The following is a 21,515-nucleotide window of genomic DNA, read 5'->3' as shown; positions in this document are numbered from 1 at the left end:
CATTAAGAAAACTAGAACTGAAAAATGCAAATGAAATCTAGGGTTAATAATAGCCGAACCCTTTTCCCCGGAGAAGAACTACCTTCTTCGTAGGAGGGTGAGAGCATTACAGATGCGAGAAATAATAAGAACATTAAATATGCGAGAAATATACGCTTAAGTGCGAGCATTACAGATGTGCGAGAATCGTGTAATGCTCGTATGATGATGTACGAGCATTACAGCGCATCATGTAATGCTCGTACGATGATGTGTGAGCATTACATGATTCTCGCATTTGAAATGCTCGCACATATCGGGGCAAGAACGACATTTCACACGGCGAAAAGGTCCTTTTTGCAAGGTTTATTAGGTGTGCCTTTTTTAGAATTTGACCTATTATGAGGGCATTCCATCCAATTTCCAATAAAAAAATAAAATTTAGAGTTTATTGAATTGGATTTATTAGCTCTCTATATTGAGTAGCTGAAAAAATGAAACTTGTTAAATTGGCCTGAAACAAAGTTTCAGTAAACATATAAGAGATTTTAATTGTTTGAAAAAACTTGATAATAATACTATTTTCAATTTACAGTCTCTTTCAAGAATTAACCACACGAGACAACTAAAGGACAGTGAAGTTAGTTAGTTAGTACTTGATAAGGAAAAGAGAAATAGAAGTTTGGAAAATTGAGCAATATATAAAATGCATTGCATTATACTCCTCTGTAATTTCCCGATATGAAAAGAAGGTGTAAACAACACGATCTTTATTTCGTTTACGATCACAAAAAGAATGAGAACGGACTAAACAATAGAAATCTAATTCAGCTGCAAGTTCCGTTAAATCGCCTTATCAATGTTTTATTCTCCTTATGTTTTCGTCTTAATCCGATGACTTTTCATGACCACACCTCACTTGGACTGCCAATACTTTGCTAATGCCTCCACAATTGTCTCCACCTTTTCCTTCAAAAATAGTTCTATCGAGAGGTACCGCACAACTTTTCTTCCCTAAACAATTCTGCTCAACAAACAAGTCATCCAATTTAGACATGGGATTATTTGAAAAAAAAAAAGATTGAGATGAAAATTATAATACCTTTTCAGCAACACTCTGGCTTGAGGGTGCATGACAGGTTCCTTGGATGAAGGCTCCACATGAGCCACCAGGATTTCCAAAACTGGCGAATTCGACTTTCTTAATGACTTTACCTTCGGTGCAGAACAAGTGAGCACCGGTTTTCAAGTCCTCTACTGTAGTCTGCATGTCAGATCCTCCTACCTTCTTCCATGAATCCACACTTGGAGGATGATTTTCAGTTATGTAACTGCAGATTGTATCTCTGTTTACAATCATCATCTCGATTCCACTTGGGTCTCCTCCTACTTCCTCAAACACCACCATTAGATTCTTATCTGGTTTCAAGTATGCTCTCGGGATGTGATACCTGCCCCCAACAACAGCAATAACAATATTATCATCAATTCAAATTCAAATTCCAATCACCCAGGCAGAGTAAGTAAGGTTACTACTTACTCAGTTTGGGTAGGCTGACCAAGGGGTGACAGATAGTTCATCCAATACCTACCAATGTTTATACCATTTATCCATATCATTCCTTTACCCATCTTTCCCATTCGAACCGCAACAGGACTGTTTCCTTCAGGAGTATCAAAGTATGTCTGCAATTCATTTCTTAATCAAAATATTATTTTGCTTCAACATTTTCAAATCTAACACCCCCATTCATTCATCCATTAATATTTAATACCTTGTACCATGTAATAGGACCTCCTATACCCTTTGCTGAGGTCCATTGAAACTTACTCGATCCATTCTCTGTGTACACCTGATTCTTCTCCCCACTAATACCCACCTGTAAGTAAAAACAGACATCAATTGTCATCTCATTTCGACTACAAATCTAAAACAAGATATAACCTGGTGTCCCCAGTTGTTGGGAGTAATATCCAGTGTTCCAGCATTTAGTCCTTGAATTGTAACAGCTCTAACTCCACAATATCTCTTCTCCATGTAAGCTCCAGCATCCTTCAGTTTAAATATATTACATCTCGCTCTCAGAAATGTTCAAATATAATGGCTGTTTTTACATACCACCATCCCAATGGTAATGCTCAAGATCGATATATGGTTATTTCCTGGCTTCAAGTTGATTGGCTTTCGGAAGACAAAGCTCTTCTCCACATTGCTTCCATGTAAGAATCCTGCAAGAAAGGAGTTTGTCATAATCTGTGTCCAATATGCATTGCTTCTTCTTTTTTTATGTTGTTGTGATTTTCAGTCATACCAATATATTCGCCATTAACAAAAGCAACCATTGCGTGTCCAAGATTCGCAACCTGTAACACTGGTATGATATCGTCACGCATTGACAAGTCCTGAGCGTCAAAGCTGATACTGCAATTTTATTTTTTTTCGGAGAGAGTAAGTGTGATTTACATCATCTATGAATCTATATACATACTGTTATTTTAAGTCTTTTTAAAAAATAAATTTGGTACCTGGTGCTGTACCACATATAGTCAGTGGTATCCTTTGCGGTTACATACTGTTCCAAAGGAACCCTATTCTTGATAGGCATTTGGCTCATGTCTGGAATACTTTCTTTAGACATTGTCCACTCAAATTTGTTTCCTTTGGCTGATGGGTGAAACTTTCTTGAATTGTGTTGTGACACAATCTGTTTCCAGAAATATTGAATATTAATAATAAGTAAACAATACAGATTTATTTATTTATTCATTAAATATGTTTACCGTTTGAGAATTGTAAACAACTGTCTTGCAATCTGGGAGAATGCTGATTGATCTCGGAGGTAGGAAGAAATCCTTACCCCTGAAATTAACCTTCACACCGGCCTTGGTGTTGTTGTTGTTTAGGAAAGCAGTACATATGGTCGTTCCAGGCTTCTCGTATGTTCGAATCTATGCATCAAAGAAAAACACGTCAATTCTCATGTTTTCTTCCTGTCAAGACTTTTTATTTAACAGAACAGGAGGAGAAATGAAATAAATAAAAAATCTCACCTCAACATTCCCAGTGGTTCTCACAGGTGCTGTTGGAGTTCCCCAGAGCAAAGCTTTCTTAGACAGTTTCAAGGCTCTGTGTAAATCCCTTAGATGACCATATTTTGGTTCTCTTGGCAAACCTAGAGAAAACAAAATGAGTTGATCAATGTTGTTTCAGTGAAAAACGCCAAGAGACAGAAGAATGCTAACCGAATTCATCAAGAGGGGCTTCATCATAGTAGCGAGTTGTCACGAATGTTGAAGTTGTTCTTCCAAAATTCGTCCCACCATGGTACTTTCATTACAAACAAAAAAAAATTCATTTCATTTGAAGGAACTGTTATGATATAAGAAATAGTAAATACCATGTAGTAATTGGTAAGAGTTCCATTCTTGGAGAAGAAACGAGCAACTTGATAGGCTATGTCTTCAGCTGCTCTCTGAGATGGAGGATCCCCAAACACTCTGTATCTGTAATTTTATTTTATGAAAAAAAAAATTAGTTCATACAATCTTGAAACATTGATGGCTGATCAAATCCAGACAGACTTACTGAGCCGTCCAGTTTTCAGTCCACAGAGATGGTTTGTTTGGTGAATTAGGTCCTGTGAATGTGTCTCCACACTGCCTTCCATTGCATGTATTGATCTAGCCGAACGAAAGTATGTAAATCAGACATCCAAATTAAGACAACAGAAAATGAGATCAGCTGAAAGAATTATAAATTTCAGCCTTTGCAGGGTTGGATAGGACTAATCTAAGAGGTTTTCCAAACAGGGTTTGCGAGGAGAACATACCACTGCACCTGGGGCATCCTTTTGCTTGCACATGATCCATGGGACTCCAACGTTAAAACTTAGTGCTAAATTTGCTGCCCACTGGATATAGCTGGCACCCTTTTCTCTGTATGCCAATTGAACATTGTTGTACTCATTTTCAATCTGCAAAGAAATATCACAAAACCTGAGAAGTTTTGTGCTGGGTAGAGTTGATCCTTTACTATTTGCTAAGATTTGATCATGGAACCTGGGCCATAATGATTGGTCCTCCTTGAGGGGCAAACATATTCTCTTTAACCATCATGTCTATGACCTTTCTGCAGTATGATTCCATTTCTCTCTGAAACAAACAGAAGAATAACAACTGTTATATTAAGCTGTTCGTGATGAAAAGGAATGAAATGCAATAGACGACAACAACAACAACAATACCTTGAATGGCTCATTATCTGAACGGAATATAATTCCTGGAAACTCTCTCATCCAGTATGGAAATCCTCTGCTCGGATTAGAATCCAACTAAATTCAGATTGTTTAAATTCAGATTAACCAAAGCAAATCAGCTAAAGGGAAAAAAAGATTACCCATGATTCCACTCCGCCTCAATAAAAGGCCCAATTCTGAGTGTCACATACATGCCTTGGTCTTGGATTATTCTAAGGAATTTTATTACATCGTTGTTTCCTTCAAAGTTCCACTGTGAAAAGTATGAATCAACAACCGATTCAGGCAAACACAACACACAAGTACACAAATCATAATAAGTTAATATTAATATCCTACTAACCTGTCCTTTAATTGGTTCATGAACATTCCAGAAAATGTAAGTTTGAATAACATTCAGTCCTCCAGCTTTAGATCTCCTAATAATTTCCGGCCACAACTGAAATTGAAATTCTAGATCTTAAGTCACTCGTCAGTTACAGCAATTGAATCGAGATCTAGAAATCATACCTCGGGAGGACTACGTGTATAATGAATAGAACCAGAGAAGAGAAGCTCTCTAGCTCCATCGATAATGAGTGAACGTCCGTCATAGGTTATAATTCTCTTCTTTCTATCGGCGCCGCCGACGACGGAATTAACCAACAAGTAGAGAACAGTTACCACCAGGATCCGTTTTGATACCGTCGTCGTCGTCATCGTATGGTCTAGCATTGCGTCTGACTGTAAGCTTCAGTTGAATTGCGGAAAGATTTCTTCTATGAGTGAAGAGAATGACATGATATATGTATACAATAACAGAAGAAAGACAAAGAGAGAGATTGTCATCTTCCATTGGTGGAGAGTTGTTCCATGAAAAGCGAGACCATGAGAGAGTTAGCTCCATATGCTTCTGTGGTTAACCCTCTGTTTCTCTCTCTTCTGGTTAGTGATTCTCTCTCTTCTCTCTCTCTCTCTTCTGGTTAGTGATTCTCTCTCTTCAGTTTGACGAAGCAATGCCTAATCAGAGTTCGAAAATGGCGGGAAGTAATTTTCTAACAACGATAACGAAACTTCAAATTCACTCCCAAGCTTTTAACAATTCTTTAAACATATCTTCAAACTTCATGGATTACAATAAACCTAATAATGAAAATGAGAAATGATTAAGTGAGGGAATTTTGTGATGGAATTTGGTGAGGGAATGACTTGGCATAATTTTATTCGCTGAAAAAATCAAATAATTTCTCTATTTTCTCTTTTTTCTCCCACTTTTACATTTTCCAACCAATGAAGGTGATGTCAAGTCATTCTCTCACCAAATTCTCTCACCAAATTCCCTCTCTCTATCACTCCTCTAATGAAAATAGTTTAAGTTGTTTCAATTATAGTTATCCATTGGGTTAAAACTAGGGTCGGAAATTTTGGACTCGGCACGAAAATACGATTCGAACATGAAAAAATTAAGTTAGGGTCATGAATTTTTTTATTCGGGTCAAAATTAAATCGATATAAAATGACGTAAAGTAGACCCAATAACCTGTTTACAAATTATAAGTTTTTTTTTTTTGAGTTTTGTGTTTTTCTTTCCTATTCACTTACTCATTTTCTTTTGTAGAGTTTTGTGATTTAACTTAATTTTTGTTTTGTGTTGATGACATTTTAATTTAAAATAGAGATGCAAATTAATTATATCAAGTTGAGTTGAGTTACCCAAATCGAGTAAATCAGTTTGGGTCAATCACAAATAAACGAGTCATGTTTATTTAGGTTAAAGATTTTGATACGAATTATTACACCAGTCAGGTTTAGGTTTTATCGTTTTTTACCCGATAATCTGTCAACCTAAACCCGCCAACTTGAAACCGACATGAATTGTTACCCCTAGTTAAAACTTAAAAAATAAAATAAAATTTTAAGTGGAATTAAACTCAAATCAATTTATTTAATACAATTTTTAAAATAGATTTAACATAATAGATATGACATTTTAAATAATATAATAGTTTACAAATTAATAATAGTGATTAATAGAATAAAGTTGACCTTCTTCATTTGGATTTCTCTATAGGTATTTTTTTGTTCTTATATGGTCTTAAATGAAATTTCTATTACTAAAATGGACAGGGTCATCATGGTCATGTATAATCTGTATTTATTAACGATTGAATTTTGACTTTTTATTTTTCTTGGTTTGGTTCGACATTCATGGAGACATTAGTCATATTTTTGTTTTATGTTCCATGTTTTTTAGATTATGTCTTCTTATTCTTTATTTTGTATTTTTTTTTTTAATAAAATGAATTTTGTACAAAAGAATGATTAATAAAACATAAATAATATTTTATATATTAATTTATTTTATGTTATGTGTGTTTTTGTTTGTTAAATATGTTTCGATGTTATTTAACCTTTAAAATTGATTAAATGATTAACTATGAACATTATATTAGATAGTTTGTCGATCCTATTTAACTCACTGACAAGAACGAACCTAGAAATTAGATTTGTTGTGGGATTGAATTAATGTAATCTCAAATTTTAACCTTAATTCTTTTATTTAGAGAACTATGACTACAAAATTTCAACAGATTGAAAGATAAAATTTAAAACCTTTCAATAAATTGATTTTGAAGGTAGAGACTAGGGATGGTGGGTGGTTTTACAATCTCTTTTCTCAAAAAGCTAAATTGAAAATATATATTAATATTTTTTATTTTTTTTGAAAGTAATTGATATATTCTAATTTTTATATATACGTAACTTGCTGGCCTCGGTCTTGGCTTGATTGCGGAAGGCCAGGACCGAGTGGTGCCTAAAAAGAATGTCGCGGGTGTGCGGCATGGGCACCGGGGTGGCGAAATGCGAAGTGTCGAAAGATTCTGTCGGGGCGCGAGTTTTAAAAGGCAAGGACCGAGAGATGGATATTAGCATGCGGGTTTGTCTCGGCACGATGAGGAGTGTCGAGACCGGGCCGGAGGGGGTCGTGTGCGTGCGACCTAGGGCCGAAAGAGTAACAACAGCCGGCGCATTGAGTGTGCGCGCAGAAGGTGAGAAAAGTGTGGAGAAGGAAGCATCAGACCGAGAAAAGGTTAGCCTTGCGGAAGCATCTGACCGAGGGGGAAAGCTGACTAAGCGTAAGCATCAGACCGAGGACCGATGACTGAGGACCGAACATTCCAGACAGGGGGCCGGATCATTGTGCATGGGTCAGGCCTCGACCATGGGTCGGACCGTGGGCCGGGTTTGAACCGGTACTCGCCCCGACCCACTGGGCGACCGAAGAGAAGCGCCGCGCCAGGTCAAAGAAGGAATTAGTCTCAGCCACGACCGAGCATTTCAGGAGGGCCCGGTCAAGAACCTAAAATCTCGGAAGGCCAAGTCTTGGATGACTTTTTCAGCCAAGACTTAGCCAAGGGCTTTCTCCGTCTCCAGGTTTCTTTATGTTATTCTTAATGGCTATAAATGTATCATGAGCTGCACAAGACGAAAGAGTTAAGTTTTGGTAGAGAGAATTACCCACAACTAGTGAGCGTCTTTTTGTGTGCAGCCTTGAGATTTATAGCCTTTTCTTTGTAATCATATTTGTGAGTGAATATATTTCAAAGTTGGGCGTTTGCCCGTAAATTCTGTGTCTTTAAGTTTCTGCATACTTCTTGATTGTGTTGTGAACTTGCTGGTTAGTTTCTGTGAGAAAAACTAACCTCGGTGTTGGAGTTGGGCTGACTGTTTTGGTGCGCAAAACAGGCCGCACAAGGGCAGAAAGTTAGAAAAATTTCCGCTGCATATTTGCCTTTGTGACACTAGGGATGGTGGGTGGTTTTACAATCTCTTTTCTCAAAAAGCTAAATTGAAAATATATATTAATATTTTTTATTTTTTTTGAAAGTAATTGATATATTCTAATTTTTATATATACATAATTTATTATACAATGTTATTTGGACAAATAATTAAATGTTTAACTCTCCAATTATATTTATATTGAATTTTAAGATAAACTCAATTACTCAAGTTAAGTGAGTATTTTATCGAACAATTGAAATATAAATTTTTAAAAAAAAACTATATAAATATTTCATATAGTAGTTAGAGTGTGAAGATGAAAAAAAGTAAGTGAAATTAGCATAATAAAATTTAAAGTTGTACATTCAATTAAACAAAAATAAAATCAATTTTAAATATCATATAAATAATTAAATTAACTCTCAAATTATATTTATATTGAATTTTAAGATAAACTCAATTACTCAAGTTAAGTGAGTATTTTATCGAACAATTGAAATATAAAATTAAAAAAAAAAAACTATATAAATATTTCATATAATAGTTAGAGTGTGAAGATGAAAAAAAGTAAGTGAAATTAGCATAATAAATTTTTAAGTTGTACATTCAATTAAACAAAAATAAAATCAATTTTATAAATAATTAAATTGACAATTATACCAATTAAGAAGATATAATTATGTTACTGAATTAGAAAATAAATTTAAAAAAATGAGATTCTGTATGTAGAATTAAAAAACATATATTAATAAAAATTAGATAAACATAATTAAAATATAAAAAATAAGTGAAATAAAATACAAAGTAAGAGAAAAATTAGGGCTATAATTATAGATAAATTTTGAGACTTCTTTTTAAGGGTGTGGGCCAATATTTGTCTCTGCTCACGGGTTTTAACTAATTTGTTATTCCGACTAATTTTCTCTCATGATTGCCTGTGTTGTGGTGCATGATTGCCTGTAATTAAACAAAATAATTATTATTATTATATATATAAATATTGATTTATTTAACATTTAATGAATATTAAAGTTGGTTAAATGATTAACTATTAAAGACTAGATACTATTATAAAAAAAAGAGGCGTGATACGGGAAACGAAACTGGGGGAACGAATCCCTCAGCGAATCCCAGTGGCAGGACACGTAGGTTAAAAAATAATTTTTTTTTGTTTTTTTTTCCACGTAGGATAATTCCCCCTCATTTTAAACCCTCTCATTTCCTCTTAAACTTTATCTCTCTTCAATCTATTTCCTTTCAAAGTTCAAACGGCAACGACCTCTCATCTCCGCTCAAAGCTCAAACTGTCTTTCATCTCCGCTAAAACCCTCCCTCTCTTCAATCTATCTCCGCTCAAACCCTAACTCTAAGTATCTACTGCTATTCAAACAAAATCCACTCAAACCCTAATCCTAAGTATCTGCTGATCTTCAAACGAAATCTACTCAAACACTAATCCTAAATATCTGCTGCTCTTCAAACGGTATCCGCTTATCTGCTTCTTTTATTCAACTTCTTTTTCAAACGTTAATCAACTTCTTCTTCTTAAAACGTTATTCAACTTCTTCTTCTCCTATCTATAAAATGTTTTGTTACTAATTAGCATTTGGTTATTGTTACAGTAAGTATGTCAACAATGACAGAGAAGAACAGTAATACTTTAGGTAAAAGGAAATCTTCAGATAGAGATGAAAGGTAATATGAACTTATCGTTGTTGTACTGTTTTCATATACTATGTTGTCCATTGTTGATAAATATTAAGCTTAAACTGTTAATATTTTGTTGTATTGTGTGTTAGACTATGTTGTCATGTCGTGTTTTTAGTTATGTTGTCCTGTGTTTTTAGTTATGATGTCCTGTCGATTACAATAATAGTGTCTTCTTTTTTATTTTGCAGAAAATTTAGTGGGGTGGTATATAACAGGAAGATTATCAGGAAGAATGTTGCTCCCTCTGACCCCCTACTAGTGCTTGCGAAGGCTGTTTCTAAATCCAAGACCACAACTCCATCAAAAACAATACAACCTGAGCCTAAGAATTATCGGATGAACTTAACATACAAGACCATAAAGTTGTATGAAACTAAATTATCCAAAACATTAATGTAATGGTTTCATGTTAGTAGAATTAAAATATTTACTTGTTGTGAAGCAACAATTTGTACTTAACGCTTTAATGTGAAACAACAAATCGTACTTAACAATTACTTGTTGTAGAAATACAATATTTATATACTCAGGACAACATAATAATAAACATATGACAACATATTACAAAATAAAGTACAACATGGTATAAGACACGGGACAACATAGTATTGGACAAATGACGACATAATTTTCGACACTAACGACATCCCAACCTTTGGAATTTTGTCTTCGGTACATTGTGATGGTGCTTCATCCATAGGGCTACACAAGAATACAAAAAAAGAGAAATCAACACAAAGAATACATGACAACACATTAACAACTTATTACAGTAATATCGGACAACATATTGGATAAAACACATGAAAATATAGTTTTAAAACACGGAACAACATATTACAATAATACAACTGACAATAGAATATTAACATTTCGAGTAACTTAAATATTTACAACACATGACACCAGTGTATAAAAATACAGGACAACTTAGTTTAGGACACGAGACATCATAGTTTAAGACACGGGACAACATAAAACAAAACAGAGGACAACACAAAACAACAAAAATATTAAAAATTTTACACAAGTTTTTAAAAGATGCCGGGACCACATCCGAATCATAGATGTTGGTGAATATTTGGTAACCGCTCTTCAAGTCTTTACGCCAACGGTCCAATATATAATATGCTGGCACCTGGTTCACTTTCATTCTATTCAAAACAGCCAATATATGCCTACATGGTGATGATGGTTCATCCATAGGGCTACATAAGACAAAAAAGAGAAATCAGCACAAATAATACATGACAACACATGAACAACATATTACAGTAATACATGACAACATATTTAATAAAATGCAGGAAGACATATTGGATAAAACGCATTAAAACGAAAAAAAATAGTTTAAAACACGGAACAACATATTCTAATAACACAAATAACATCAGAATATTAACATTTAGAGCAACTTCAATATTTACACGGGACAACATAGTTTAAGACACGGGACATCATAGTTTAAGACACGGGACAACATAGAACAAAACAGAGGACAACACAAACCAACAAAAATATTAACAGTTTTATACAGGTTCTTGAAAATAACAAAAATATTAACAGTTTTATACAGGTTCTAGCTACATATTGGTTCTTACACATAACAATCACATAACAACAAAAATTGTGAATCCAAGAAACAAACAGAAGAACAATAAAACAAAGAAAAAAGTAAGCTATGATGGCAGAGAAGATATACCATTAGAAGAAGAAGCTAATCGGACAGTCGGACAGTGACGAAGACGAATCTAAATAAAACGCAAGGAGAAGACGACGAGGATGAAGACGAAACTAAAGAACGGAAGGACGACGAGGATGAAGACGCAATAACAGTAAGAAGTTAAACGACGAGGATGAAGACGAATCTAAAGAATGTAAGGAGAAGAAGCTAGACGGCGCGAATGAAGACGAATCTAAAGAATGGAATGAGAAGATGATAAACAGTGTGCCGATGGTGAAGAAAATGGAAGAAGAAGAATAAGGAAGGTTTTGTTTGATGAGCAGGAAATGATCTGAGGGTTTGCTAGAGAGGAGATGTAATTTTTTTCTCTTTCCTCCATGGCATGCCAGGTGGCTTCGCTCCCCATTTCGTTCCCCCAATTCGTTCTCTATATCATTTCCCTAAAAAAAATACATGGATTTATTTTTTAAATGTTTTTTAAATATACTATATTTTAGTCACGGTTAACCTATTCGTTTTTAACTAAACATTATTAAAAGCATTAGCATGTATCCCGTAATTTGTAAGAATAATAATATAAAAAATTGTAAAAAAATATTACGGTAAAAATGTAATAACATTTTTTATTTTATTCTTAACCGTTTTAAGTTTATGGACGGGTCAACCCATAATCCGACCCAAATATTTATTTACTCTCACATATATATTCAAATTAACCACAACTCTCGACCCGACAATCCGAACACTTTCAAAATTAAGCATCATTAATTATATATATATATATATTAGTTAGTTAAAAAGTTAAACTTATATTGTTAAAATGTCCCGTGTTTATCAAATTTGGTGTTGAATTTAAAATATAAAGTGTTATTAGCCTAATTGGTTAAACGGTTGTACTTGTTTGGTTAGGTTATAAGTTTAAACCATACTTATAGCATTTTTAATTTTATTTTTAACCGTTTATGGGCGGGTCAACCCACAATCCAACCCAAGTATTCATTTACTCTCACATATATATATATCCAAATTAACAACAACTCTCGATCCGAACACTTTCAAAATTAAGCATCATTTTATATATATATATATATATATTTATATATATATATATATATATATATATATATATATATATATATATATATATATATATATTTGGTCTAAATGTCATATTTGTTGGTGGAAAGTTATTTAATATTAATTTTAAATAATTAAGTATTTTATTAGTTTTATCATTTAAATTTTAATTAAAATATTCTAAAATTTAGTTTTTTTAAACTATTTATATCTAATATATTTTTATTCAAATAATCTAAATTTACTCACTTTCTAATAATTAAATAGAACAAAATTATTTGGAAATAAACTCCAATACTCTTTTATAACCAAACAAGGCTATATCAATATCTTCAAACCTCTTTCCCAATACTAATATAATAAGATACTATATATGAGGCCAACTCATGCAGATCAGAGATACAAATAGTAGTTTTTATTCAGCAAAGAAAAATATAATAATAATTAAATAATTTATTATCATATTTTTTTCACAACATCCCATGTAATTATTCTTTTCTCATCACAATAAAGAAAAAAGAAATACACTAATTCCAGCTGGTTCAATTGATGGAGGATTTTTTATAGCAAATTTTAAATATAAAATATTATTTATTGTAATGAAAAGTAAGTTTAAAAAAAAAGTGATCACTTATAAAATAAAAATAAAAAATGGAGAGTAGTGATTTATAAAATTATTCGATTATTTTTAGACGATATTTTGTGTAGTTACGACATATCCTAAACTTTTTTTCATTGATATAGGTAGAAATGTCATAGGTAAGAAAATATGTTATCATCGATCTAGTGGTTTCACTGATCGAATTAGATATAATTAGATATAGAATGAGATTAAATATTATGGAGAATTAGTCACATAATAGAGTTTTAATTTTTATAGGACGCAAACAAGTGTCACCGTCTGAACGAGACGTTATGTGTTAGCAAGATATGAATAGTTTTCATGTGAGACATTGCTATAAGTTGTTCGCTAAGATAATTTCATATAATTTTTGTTAAAAAAAATTTTGGGAGTCAAAGATTTAATCCAAAATCTCGTTCTAACGGATGATATGTGCATAAAAAATATTGTATTATGGTTAGTCCTTGTCGTATGTGTCACGAAAATGTTGAATTGACAACTCACTTATTTTTGTATTGTCGAGGGGTGAATAATATTTGAAGTCTTTTGTGGAGTATTACTAAGATTCATTGGGTGATGTCCGAGTCTTTAGATAGTTGCTGAGAAATTTGAATTGATGTGCCTGATATGACAGACCTACATATTTGGGTTATCATCTCAATTATTTTTTGGTGCACTATATAGTTAGAGAGAATTTGTCGAACTTTCAATAATTATAGTCGCTCAATTCGTATCATTTATGATACTATTATTATGACATTTTCTGAAATTCATTAAGAAAGATGGTATATTCATTCATAATACTTAAACGATTTTTATTTTATTTTTAATATACATGTAATTTTTTAAGAAAAAAATAATAATTTATAAAATATAATTTTTTTAAAATAAAAGTATACCAATAAATTTTTGAGTGAGAAATTGAAGAACTGTCTATATGACTAATAAAGGAATGAATATACACCACTATTTTAAGAATAATCCATGAATACCTGTTCGAAAATATACTTACACTAATCAGTTGTTGAATAAATTGCAAGAATAATAGTATCCCGAATTACAATTTTCTCATATGGAGTATTTAATTTTTCAATCTTACCGCAATTTTTTATAACTAATGTTTTTGAAATGATCACAAGCAAATGGCATGTTGCAATTGTATCAGAATCATCTAACAAAATTGTAACACTATAAATAATTTTAATTCACCATTCAAATGTTTCGCATATATTTAATGACTCCTTAAGAAATAAGTACGAGGATACTATTAGGAGAGTAAAAAATGTTTTTAGCTAGTATTATCAAATTACTAATACAAATATATTAAGAATGGTTAAATCAAAGTTGGAGAGTGAAAAATTAAATATTACAATATTAAATAAAATTGACTATGAAAGAATAGAGAATCAAAAACATAATGATATAAAGGGGAAATTTGAGCAAATGACCCTAAAAACAGGGTGAAATGCGGAAAGTGAAGGTGGATAATTTAAATAGCGCTGGTGACCCCTTTTACTGTTTTTGGACGAAAATGCCTCAGTTGCGTCTGAGGTTGCGTGACGCAATTTTTTTATTTTTCAAAATATTTTAATTATGAAATTTTTTTGGACGAAAATGCTCCAGTTGCGTTACGCAATCGTGTCACGCAATCCCAGTTGCGTTACGTAATCGCGTCACACAACTCCAGTTGCGTCACGCAATCGCGAGACGAAAAAAAAAATTTGAAAAAAAAAATTCCGGTTGCGTCACGCAACTGAAGTTGCGTTACGCAAGGGTACAATTGTCATTAAAAAAAAAGGGTCACCAGCGCTATTTAAATTATCCACCCTCACTTTCCGCATTTCATCCTGTTTTTAGGGTCATCTGCTCAAATTCCCCGTTATAAAGTTAGCACCACTAAAACAACTCGTCTTCCCTGAATAAGGAGATGGATCATTGAATTTTCAAACAAAATATTTGAAATTTTTCTTTGATTTATGTTTCGCAACATGTAATTTTTTATTTTATTTTTATGTTGGGTTTCAATTTTGTTTCCGGCACAATTTATTCTGTTTGTTTTCAGCTATTAGTTTTTTTTATGAAATTTGTGTACATATGAATCAAGAGATGGAGTTAGTTTTCAGCATTATTTTTTTTATGGCATTTCATTTTATTAAATACATTTGAAATTTTGAAAAAAAAATTGAAAATATTTATGCACCGAAATACACCTTCAAAACTAAACTTTGACATCAATTTACTGAATTTTAAAACATCAATTTGATTGGATCAATTAAAACTGTTATAAGATCAGTTAGATCAGTTAAAATTATAACCTAATTCATTAACTCTATATAAAAAATAATAATGGCCTAATTATCAAATTGATCGGGGCAAATTAAGATTTTGGATATCTTATCTTTAACCCTCACAATTTAATACTTTTTTTTTTTTTTTTAAGTTTTACAAAACCGAGATTTTATCGTAATGGTTTCAAACATCGTTAACATTTATCTAATTGAAGTTATTTATCAGGACGAATTAAAATTTCTGACATCTTATCAATTTAGTGTTTCTCATTGTTAAAGTTATACAAAATCGAGATTTTATCTTAATAGTTTCAAACATCGTTAACATTTATCAACGCCACATCTATAAATAAGTTACCTCCATTTTTAGGATAAGTAATTCCATTGCCAAACAAGGCCAATTGATAAATTGATAAGGCGGCTTATTTTAGAAGCTTCTTACTCAATGCCTCCATTTTTCTTCATGTTAATCCATCCACCCTGTATCTCCTCGTGTTTAAAACCAGAGCAAAGAAGAACAAAGAAGCATGATCAAATCAATTTGTGATCAATCATGACAACTATGCCGCCGACTACTGTAATTCAAGCAGTATCATCAATTCATTACAGTAATCTAACCTCAGTATCATCAATTCATGCTCTTAATCGTTGCAAAATCTTCAATTCCAGTTACCCACTTGCCATTCCTCCTCGGAAACTCTCAATGAGAGCAGAGGCAGCGCAATCAATATCCGGACAAGTCCAGGACTCCGTTTCCGTAAATCAACGGCGGAAGAGAATCAGCCGTCCTCAAAATATCGACGGCGAGTTCTTCGTTGGTAAGTTTTAGTATTCGTAGTTGTATAATGAATTAATTAATCAATTTCATCTTCTCATTTATTACACAGATCATACTTGTATTGACTGCGATACTTGTCGTTGGATGGCTCCTGTAAGTGGATAATCATTTTAAGTATATTCTATCAGGAAATAGAATCCAATCCTGATATATACTTTGATTTTCTCTACTTTTTCAGGAAGTCTTCACTCGAGTGGATTCTATGTCAGCTGTTTTTAAACAACCAGAAGGAAAAGAGGAACGATTGAAGGCACTTCAGGCCTTACTTGCATGTCCTACGAGCTCAATCCATACAAAAGAACCTGTTCGTGATATTCTTGAAGTTCACAAGACATTCCCCATCCCCATAGATGACCAAAGGATACCTGTAAGTAGTATTGAACAATCTATGTTTCATAGTTTACCAACTGATTCTTCAATTGAAATCAAAACTATGTCAAACAAGCCCGTCTTTTATTGGGGAAAACGGTTTAATGTCATTTCATTAAAGAAACCCAAAAGTGGGGGAGAATCCAAAATGAGTCAAGATCAAAGTTAGACAAACCCTTCAAACAGACCTGTCTAGATTAGTCTGATTTAGTATTGTTTGATTTAGAATGCTGAAACAATATTGGTATTTTTCGGTATCTTTGGGAGAGAATCCATATCTCCACATACAAGTCCCCTGAATCCTCTAATCTTCTCAAGGTAGCAAGCATGTCATCTTTGAGAAATGATATAATCTTTTGCTTGTATTTGTTGGTAAAATGGGGGAAGTTCTCTTTGTTAATACATAATGCAATGGGAGAAGCGTTTACATATACGAAAGCTGAGCTTCTTCTGTTTGATTATTTCATTACATTTTGTCCAAAACCAAAGTCATATAATACAGTGGCAATGCTTTTCAGGGGGTGTATCACTGTGGATACCATTCTGAGAATTCATACGGAGCAACTTCCTACTTAATCATTCATCCTAATGGAAATATACTTGTAGACAGGTGGTAGACTGGATCATTCATAGGACACTCAAATTTGAGGACATTTGATTTGTCTAACAATAACAATTAACAAGGGTGTCTTATCTTACACTTTTACAGCCCTAGATACAATGAGAGGCTTGCATCTAACATTCAGAAAATGGGTGGAGTGCAGTACATGTTTCTCACTCACAAGTATGAACATAACCCTGCAAATAAAAAGAGTAGAAAAGGAAAATAACCTTATTTACTTTGGCTGCAGGGATGATGTGGCTGATCATGATAAGTGGTCGGAGCGGTTAGGTTGTCAACGAATCCTACACTCAGGAGATGTAAAGTCTCTTAGGCCTTGCTCGATCTAAGTTTATTTGAATATTATCTGAAGATGTGATTTTGATGTGTATATTATTGATTGATAACCCACATCAAACAAGGGCTTAGACTATTTTTGGAAGATTTTAAGCACGAGCATACTTTTGAGCTTATTAAAATTTGGAACCTTGAAATTTTTCCTTGGTTTTATTCTTTGTGCAGGTAAACACTTATACATCTGATGTAGAAATCAAGCTTGAAGGAGGTGGACCATGGAGCCTTAACGATGATATTGAACTAATACATGTTCCTGGTCATACAGAAGTCAGTCCAAATTCTAATTCTTTTAACTTCTTTCTTGAATGCAATTAATTGAATATACTATATTTCCACTTATCAGTTAAGACCAAAAAAATAAATGAAGGTGTTTGCTAATGATCTGGTGACATATACTGATATACAGGGTTCAGTTTGCTTGTTTCATAAAAAACTCAAGGTCCTCTTCACTGGCGACCATCTTGTGATCGACGAATCTAACCAATTGAACACTCTGGACATGTACAATCATTTCTCAGGTAACCACCTAATGGGGCATAACTTGAGAACTAATAAACTTTGGGGGATTATTTAATATTCTCATCTAACTACTAAGATTTCTAGAAGTTGAATCTGGATAATCAATTGTCTTTAATATGTTTATCCTAAGTGTAAGTTTTGATATGCTAACCATACTTACTACTATTTCCATTTTGTTTTCCATCATTGACAGTTTCTGGACAGTTGGAAAACGTTAGGATGTTGCTTAAATATGACTTTGAATGGATACTACCAGGTTTGTCTGCAATAACCTAACTAGGCACATTATTTTCCTGTGACAATTTTTCTTTGATAAAGTCTATAATATTGAGAAAAAGAAAACACTAAATAAATGGGATTAGTGGTAGAAAACTAAGGTTATCATGAAGAAGAGATTGAAAGAGGCCTTAAAATAATGAATGTTTTTTATTGTAGGCCATGGAAGGAGAATCATATTTAGAGATATGATGGAGAAGAATTCTACTTTAGAAGCATTTTTGAAGGCTAAGAAGTTTCCCTTAGTCTAGTACTTTATAAGCTCTCTCCCGTTTACTCACTGTTGTTGTTGTTCCTCGTAAATTTGTGGTTTACTATATGTTGTTCCTCGTAAATTTGTGTTAATATATATTCAATAACTACCAAACCTATTTGGAGACACTATTTTAATAAATTTGTAAGGTGAGACTTGATCCGACTAAAATGTCACCCATAATAAATGTATTGAGCTAGTTGTGGTTTTAAGTTTTTTACAGCTTTCCACATAGTTAGTAGTTAATCAAGTTAATATGATAATAATTCTAAATACCTATATATGTTTTTTCTACGGACGGGTTTCTTTCATGTAATTCCCTTGCCGCAAGGGCAAGATAATCCAATAAAGCCTTCGACCCTTTATATATAAGGATGTTGGTAATTATCTTCTCTTTTAGCTTAGCGGTAAAAATGATGGATATCTTGTTATGACCTGAATTCTTAACTGGGATTAAGAGTTTTTGATCTCAAGAACCGAGTGAAAAAATTGTGATCAAAGTGCAGCAACTAGTATATATATCTAACTGTCCAAGACAAAGAGCCAAATCAAAAAATAAAATTAGGATAAGAACTTTCACAAAGTTTTTTATTCATTCCCCATTGGAGAAATGAGTTCAGCATATATAGCAACTGAATTCTCCCATATTATTTAGTTATAACTTCTCAAAGAGGGAAAATGGATTTAACAAGATGTGGTTTGCTAATAATAGAAATTGAAACAAACATATAACTAACACTAATTGTCCAAAATTATAGCATTATCTCTCCCTGCAAATATTCGTCGTTCTCGACGAAGAGACCTTGGCCTGGTCAGCCTCCAATCTCTAAAGAGAACTCTTTTTTCTTGCTGTTCTGCAACTGTTTAATGCGGTTTTGAGATATTTTCAGCAAGGTCGTAGCCTTTGACAAACCTTTGATAACATCTTTTCAATTGTTTTACTGGTTGCGGAATTGACCATTTCTTCATTGTCTTTAACTTTTGCAGGTTAGTAGCCACTCCATTTTCATTCAATATATGACTTATGTGAGAAATTTGTTTGCACTCTAAGCTACATTTTCTTTTGTTGAGAAATAACCTTTGTTGTTGCAATGTTGTCAGGACTTGGTGTAGATATAAAAAACTCCTTCCAACTTCGACTATACATTAGGGTGTCATCCAAAATCCAGGACAAGTCATTTTTCCAAATCAGCACCATAGGGGCAACAAAAGACCCATGACTTTTAATTACTCCTCGATCTGTCCATCAAATTATTGACTAATTGCTCAATTTTGTCTTTCGTAAGGTAGGGTACCAGTATGAGCACATGCACACAACTTCTGTGTCTTCTTTTAATGAGATTCAATAATGTTGTTCCCTGACTGGTGGTAGGATTTCGAGTTGCTGGAATAGAGTGTTGAAGTCTTCGAGCAGTCGTTGGAGATTCTCAGGAAACTCTTCCAATGTCATTGTGGTAAGTGAAACAAATTGGCCTTCATGCTTACACCTTATTTGCACCAAGACAATAACACTGCATTTTTTTAATGACTTCTTTAGGTGGTTGCCTTGTATCAGTTTGATCTGTGCACGAGGTATACTCTACATGACCGTGGTTCTTCCTTGCTTCTCATAAGAGAGCGTCATTTTTTCAAAATTCCAAGATCAAGGGCATAAAGTAATCAGTCACTCGATGCCTAACACAATATTGTACCCGTCCATGGTAAACACCTTAATATCTGTTTGGTAATCATTTCCTTCCATTGACAATTTTAGGTCTTGACAAATACTAGAGCATAATATGTTGGAGTCATCTGTCACTCGAACCGACCGCACCTAGGTGGGCATGATATTGTGGCTTATTTTCTTCATAATCCCGTTATTTATGAAGTTATGAGTGCTGCATGTATCAATCAGGATCACCACCGACAAATTTGCAATCTTACCGAGGATCTGGAGTGTTTGAAAATTATTAGAACAGGTCAATGAATGCAAAGGAATGACAGACTCTTCCACTACATCATGATGTAAAAGAAGATCATCAAAAACCGACGTTGAAGTGAGTTCTTGGAAATATGGTAAAACTTTTTGGTCATTAGCTAAAATCATGAATAATTTTAATTTACACATGTGGTTGGGTTCCCACTTTTCATTGCAAGTATAACATAGGCCTATCCTCCTTTTCATCCATTACAACCGGGTTTATTTGCTTCATGTTGTCACGCCCCGAACCAAGGCATGAGACGTGTCGTCGCTACATGTCATTATCCATACATAACATGCTAGGCTAACAACATCTTTAAACATTGATAAAATAGACTAATACTTTCATCAAATTTACCTAATTTTTTTTGTCATAAACTAAGACCTTCAACATTTATTCAAAATAAATGATGACATATCACATACCTACAAAAACTATCTTTTCATAGCACACTTTCTACACATCTTTAGTAATACAAATTAGAGGGTTAAACTTCTATACCAGCTAGTCTAAACATATACCGTCTTCTTCCCAATTATCCTTCTAACTAATCCTTGTTCTTATTTGAAAAAAATCCATTTAAATGGATGAGCTAAACACGCCCAGTAAGAGAATCACATCTTTCTACAGCTGAATCAAAAATAATGTATAACTTGATATAAAACCAATTTTCAAATAGATGTAGAAATTCTTTATCACAATTCGTATATCTATATATATATACTTATATTAGCTCTGGGATCAAGATAGTGACTTTAATATCATAATAACTTAGTAATAAGTCATCTATCAAGACATTTAAGTCTTGCATAGATGCATTAGCCATCAACCAAGACATAAGCGTCTTGTGTTGACGCATTACCAATCAAGACATAGGTCTTGCATTGACGCATGGGCAATCAACCAAAACATAAGTGTCTTGCGTTGACACATATAACCGGTGTAAGCGGCACACGAGTC

At 33.2% G+C, this 21,515-nt stretch overlaps 2 protein-coding genes across 2 annotated transcripts; one reads left to right on the top strand and one right to left on the bottom strand.

Annotated features, from left to right (window-relative positions):
- Positions 1-677: 677 nt before the first annotated feature.
- LOC124931037 (beta-galactosidase 13-like) lies at positions 678-4,938 on the bottom strand. The gene is made up of 19 exons (XM_047471426.1): positions 4,746-4,938; positions 4,579-4,674; positions 4,376-4,488; positions 4,224-4,290; positions 4,039-4,131; positions 3,810-3,953; positions 3,566-3,660; positions 3,378-3,483; positions 3,223-3,307; positions 3,031-3,152; positions 2,761-2,928; positions 2,506-2,684; positions 2,292-2,401; positions 2,099-2,208; positions 1,925-2,032; positions 1,755-1,859; positions 1,520-1,665; positions 1,082-1,430; positions 678-1,003 (listed from the first exon to the last, which is right to left on the bottom strand). The coding sequence occupies exons 1-19, from the start codon at positions 4,932-4,934 to the stop codon at positions 866-868; spliced, it is 2,523 nt and encodes an 840-aa protein (XP_047327382.1). The 5' UTR covers positions 4,935-4,938; the 3' UTR covers positions 678-865.
- Positions 4,939-15,872: 10,934 nt separating this feature from the next.
- On the top strand, positions 15,873-18,808 carry LOC124930915. The gene is made up of 10 exons (XM_047471285.1): positions 15,873-16,199; positions 16,269-16,312; positions 16,398-16,586; positions 17,107-17,198; positions 17,298-17,372; positions 17,440-17,509; positions 17,712-17,813; positions 17,953-18,064; positions 18,259-18,321; positions 18,501-18,808. The coding sequence occupies exons 1-10, from the start codon at positions 15,935-15,937 to the stop codon at positions 18,590-18,592; spliced, it is 1,104 nt and encodes a 367-aa protein (XP_047327241.1). The 5' UTR covers positions 15,873-15,934; the 3' UTR covers positions 18,593-18,808.
- The last annotated feature ends 2,707 nt before the right edge of the window (positions 18,809-21,515 follow it).

This window comes from Impatiens glandulifera, chromosome 3, assembly GCF_907164915.1.
Source record: "Impatiens glandulifera chromosome 3, dImpGla2.1, whole genome shotgun sequence".
Taxonomy (NCBI): Eukaryota; Viridiplantae; Streptophyta; class Magnoliopsida; order Ericales; family Balsaminaceae; genus Impatiens; species Impatiens glandulifera.
Note: the sequence above shows the minus strand (reverse complement) of the source record. Positions and strands in the feature narration are given on the sequence as shown.

Coding starts and splice junctions, on each gene's coding strand:
- LOC124931037 (XM_047471426.1), bottom strand. CDS start 4,934: ATGACGACGACGACGGTATCAAAACGGATCCTGGTGGTAACTGTTCTC. Junction 3,661..3,809: donor AGGATGCCCCAGGTGCAGTG/GTATGTTCTCCT, acceptor TCGTTCGGCTAG/ATCAATACATGCAATGGAAG. Junction 1,431..1,519: donor GGTCAGCCTACCCAAACTGA/GTAAGTAGTAAC, acceptor TGTTGGGGGCAG/GTATCACATCCCGAGAGCAT.
- LOC124930915 (XM_047471285.1), top strand. CDS start 15,935: ATGACAACTATGCCGCCGACTACTGTAATTCAAGCAGTATCATCAATT. Junction 16,587..17,106: donor TAGATGACCAAAGGATACCT/GTAAGTAGTATT, acceptor AATGCTTTTCAG/GGGGTGTATCACTGTGGATA. Junction 18,065..18,258: donor CATGTACAATCATTTCTCAG/GTAACCACCTAA, acceptor CATCATTGACAG/TTTCTGGACAGTTGGAAAAC.